The following is a 4,605-nucleotide window of genomic DNA, read 5'->3' on the forward strand; positions in this document are numbered from 1 at the left end:
TGTCAGTTACCTGTCGTTATTGTTACAAATGTTGGTATATAGTTACAGTTACCGTTACAACTGTCGTTATTGTTACAAATTTACAAATGTAGTTAGTTACAGCTGTCGTTATTGTTACAAATGTTGGTATATAGTTAGTTACGTGCTAGTACATACATCATCAGAGAAGAAAAGAGATGTCGTTCTGAGGGGAAGTTAACGATTTGGCAATTTTGATTTCATTGTTTTCAGAAATTCTGACATCTAGTGTGTTATAATTCCTCCTCTCACAATTGCCTCCAGTCTCCCCTACTATTCAGCTCAACTGTTCATTTTTCTTCAAGGATAAATTTAGATGCTTGAAATTGGAACTGTCTGCAGAATATGGCCAAAGTCTGCAGTCAGAGAGAGTGAAGAGAAAAAGAGAAAACCACCTGAGGTCTTGATCTGATGGTTTTTAATCAGTTCCTTTCCTTCACTCCCCTTTCTTGCCCTTTCCTTCAGTTTATTTGTTTAGTTTCCCATGCCTCTTGTCTACAGTGAGTTTTTATACTTTCTCTACTCTTTTTCCTCCATATCCACCTCTGATACCCCATGAATAAGACGTAACTAGAATCTATGGACATTATTGAATTGCTATTGCGAAATCTGCACAATACAATTAAACCTGATAAGGCAAGCTAAAGCAAACTAACTAGTACATGCTTATTGGGCTAATCTGCTAAAGCATAAAACTATTTAAATCTTTTAATAATTAAATATACACAGTGCATAGCTTACTGGATGTTTAGCTTATCGAATGACAATTCTGAGTTCTGCAGACACAAATTTTCAGTATAGGCCTGGCTATGACTAAAGTAAAATTTTTGTTTGGGTTTACCACATTTGATTTTGGTACTTATGCATCTACTTCCCTCTGGTGGCACAGTCTAGTAAATATAGAACAGTTTGACAGACTGTGAGAGTGATTTTGCCATCACATGAAATCTACAGACTGAAATTCTGAGTCACCTGGGCCTTTACGCTTGGTCTCTGCTGCTTTCCTGGTGACAGGATCTGTTAACACTTGCGTGTGAGAGTGAGTGTGCTGTCAGATATCCCTCTGGGCTCACGCTGTCAGATTTCATTCCCTCAGGCACAAATATACTGAGTTCAGTGTATCCTGCCTGCAGGCTATCATCAACAGAGAAAGCACAGTGGGTTTGAAGTTATCCAGTTGCAGCTGCATTGCAGGTTCATATTTATGTGGGAGGGGGTTGATCCTCAATAATCATAAAAACCTGAAATCACCTGCATTGTGGGGACCAGCCAACATTTCTCACAAGGAAAACAGCATTTACTTGAAATAGAAATTTTTTGTTTAATATTTTAAATGAAATAGAAAGTCTTTAATGTCACTTCTGATCAATTTAATGTCTTTGTCAGTTCTTGACCCCAAACTTTTCAAAAGTGTAAATATAATTGGCTCAAATCAAAATGGAAAGTAACCACCATAAAATAAAATAAATGAGTAAGTAAAAAGTGTGATGGTTGGGTGTCTTTGGGAATTTTTTAATTGCCTCCAATTTTTGTAATTTATCGTCGATAGTTGATATATATCAATTGATATTGGATATTTAATTGTGAATGCTCATTTGCGTGACTTACTGAACGAAGAGTAAATGTTATCTGTGATTAAATTATATAGCACCCTACAATTTTTGCTGTGACAAGTAGCTTAACAATGTTGAAGCAAAAAGATCACTTAGCGACTATAAATAGCCTCCCACTTATTTGAATGTATGTGTGAATTCCATGTGCTGTTTTCTAGTTAATAGATACAGCACATGTAAAGCATATGTGTGCCACCCATCCACCCACACTTACACAAACACACACAGTACACACAGTTGCTCCTAGGTTTGAAAAGCTGCTGTACATTAATTTTAGCATTCCACTCATGTCCACTCTCCACGTTATATCACTTCACAGCAATAAACCTTATCTTGATAATTTCTCTAGCCAGACTATTTAAGCTTCACCTGACTTCTGTCTACATACCACACATTCTAATTAACATTTAAAATAACCTCTAAGCCCAACGACTACATCTTTTTCCACCTGCTTCCTGATCGGATTCGACTTTGTATAGAGATAAAGCCTAGACTGAGGGCACCATGGACACAAATCAATTTCCAGTCCTCCCACCTGGTCGTTACAGTTGTCGTTATTGTTACAAATGTTGGTATATAGTGACAGTTGTCGTTATTGTTACAAATGTTGGTATATAGTTACAGTTACAGCTGTCGTTATTTGTTACAAATGTTGGTATATAGTTAGTTATCGTTACAGTTGTCGTTATTGTTACAAATGTTGGTATATAGTTACAGTTACCGCTGTCGTTATTTGTTACAAATGTTGGTATATAGTGACAGTTACCGTTACAGCTGTCGTTATTGTTACAAATGTTGGTATATAGTGACAGTTACCGTTACAGCTGTCATTATTGTTACAAATGTTGGTATATAGTTACAGTTGTCGTTATTGTTAAAATTTTGGTATATAGTTACAGTTACAGCTGTCGTTATTGTTACAAATGTTGGTATATAGTTACAGTTACCGTTACAGCTGTCGTTATTGTTACAAATGTTGGTATATAGTTACAGTTACCGTTACAGCTGTCGTTATTGTTACAAATGTTGGTATATAGTTACAGTTACCGTTACAGCTGTCGTTATTGTTACAAATGTTGGTATATAGTTACAGCTATCGTTACATATGTTACAGTTGTAGTTATTGTTACAGGTGAATGTGATGTGTTACCTGTCGCTCCAGCGTGAATCTCTGCAGGATCTTCTCCTCAGGTGTGATTTTTTGGTCATATTCACCGAAGCGTCTGTCGATGAACTTGTTGTTTTTGTCTTTCGCTCTGAACTCCTTCAGGAGAGTCTCCTTCCTCTGAGGAATCAAACACACACGCCGTCTGAGACCTAGTAGGGTTTTATTCGATATACACTACCAGTCAAGAGTTCTTGAACAGAAAGATCTGGTTATGTGCTTCTGCTCACCAAACCTGCATTTATTTGATCCAAAGTACAGCAAAACAGTACAATTTCGAAATATTTTAACTATTTAAAATAAATGCCTTCTATTTGAATATAAATATGCTGATTTGCTCTTCGAGAAACATTTATTAGTAGTATTATTATTATCAATATTTAAAACAGTTTTTGATTCTTTGATGAATAGAAAGTTCAGAAGACCAGCATTTATCTGAAATCAAAAGCAGTATATATATATATTTGGGAAAGACATTATAGAAATTAGCTAATACTTTTATTAAAGATAAAATAAAAGATAAAGACATTTATAAAGTTACAAAATATTTCCATTTCAGATCAATGCTGTTCTTCTGAACTTTCTATTCTTCAAAGAAACCTGAAAAGATTCTACTCAGCTGTTTTCAATGAAATATTATCAATCATAACAAAAGAAGGTAGCACTTTATTTTAAGGTGTCCTTGTTACACGTTACATGTACTTACTATTATAATAATAATAATTAATTATGCATAATTGCATGCAAGTAACCCTAAACCAAACCCTAACCCTGTAGTAAGTACATGTAACTTAATTAATATTGCTCAGTACGTATTGTATAATTAGACTGTAACAAAGACACATTAAAGTAACGCGTAACCCAGAGGCATAACGCAGCGTTACAGTGACGTCACCACACGACAGTAGCTACTCAGGAAACGTCCACAAACACAAACATTAGCGTGTTTTACCTTCTGATTGGCTCTGGATCTGGAGACCCCCGGCAGACCCACGTCGTGTTTACTCTTGCGGCCCAAAACATCGAACTTCTTGCGGTTTATCTTCACCTCGAACGGGTTTCTCTGGATCTCCGGAGCCGCTTTAGATTTGCGGACTTTATCGGACAGACCGCGGCTGAGCGTCTGCTGCTTCCTCATCGTTACACGCTCTGATCAGATACTAAAGAGAACACGATATAATCCACTCATATAATCAGAAGCGCTAAACCGAGCGTCTCATGCGTTCATCATCACAAACGCACGCTGCGCGCACGTGACAGAGACACAGGCGGAGCACGGCGCTGATTGGGTGAGGATCGCCTCCTGCGGCCGGGAGAGGAACTGCACACTAAACACCAGCTGATGCACTATAGGTTTTGTTCATATTTTGAATGAGATGTCAGTTTTATATTTTTGCATTTTTTGGGTTATTTTAGCATCATATATATATATATATATATGCCTTAAAATAGCGTAACCCAAAAAAGTTTTTTATTGGTTTTAGTTAATGATAATAACTCTGCTCTACTGCTAGAACTGCTTACAGTTTCTTTGAAAATAGCAGATAAACAGCGCAAAAGTCATGATTTCCTTTATTTTTTTATCCCGTGGTGGAAACAGGCTTCGTTGCTAATTTTAATGAATAAAAAATGATTGTGATAATAATCTTTTCCACATCTTTTATTTTGGAAAATGAACCTCCAGTTGATGCAGCAGCAGCAGGGATCAGTGTGTGTGTGTGTGAGAGAGAGAGAGTGTGCATGTGTGTGTGTGTGTGTGTGTGTGTGTGTGTGTGTGTGTGTGTGTGTGTGTGTGTGTGTGTGTGTGTG

At 36.8% G+C, this 4,605-nt stretch overlaps 1 protein-coding gene across 1 annotated transcript in view; it reads right to left on the reverse strand.

Annotated features, from left to right (window-relative positions):
• nop14 (NOP14 nucleolar protein homolog (yeast)) overlaps window positions 1-4,085 on the reverse strand; it is a 22,007-nt gene extending 17,922 nt beyond the window's left edge. The window contains exons 1-2 of the mRNA XM_016257237.1: window positions 3,749-4,085; window positions 2,782-2,916 (exon numbers count right to left, since the gene is read on the reverse strand). Coding sequence (XP_016112723.1) covers window positions 2,782-2,916; window positions 3,749-3,934 — 321 coding nt within the window. The 5' untranslated portion in view covers window positions 3,935-4,085. The remainder of the gene's footprint in view (window positions 1-2,781; window positions 2,917-3,748) is intronic.
• Between the last annotated feature and the right edge of the window lie 520 nt (window positions 4,086-4,605).

Source organism: Sinocyclocheilus grahami, unplaced genomic scaffold, assembly GCF_001515645.1.
Source record: "Sinocyclocheilus grahami isolate Dianchi unplaced genomic scaffold, SAMN03320097.WGS_v1.1 scaffold1525.1, whole genome shotgun sequence".
In the NCBI taxonomy this organism is placed as follows: domain Eukaryota; kingdom Metazoa; phylum Chordata; class Actinopteri; order Cypriniformes; family Cyprinidae; genus Sinocyclocheilus; species Sinocyclocheilus grahami.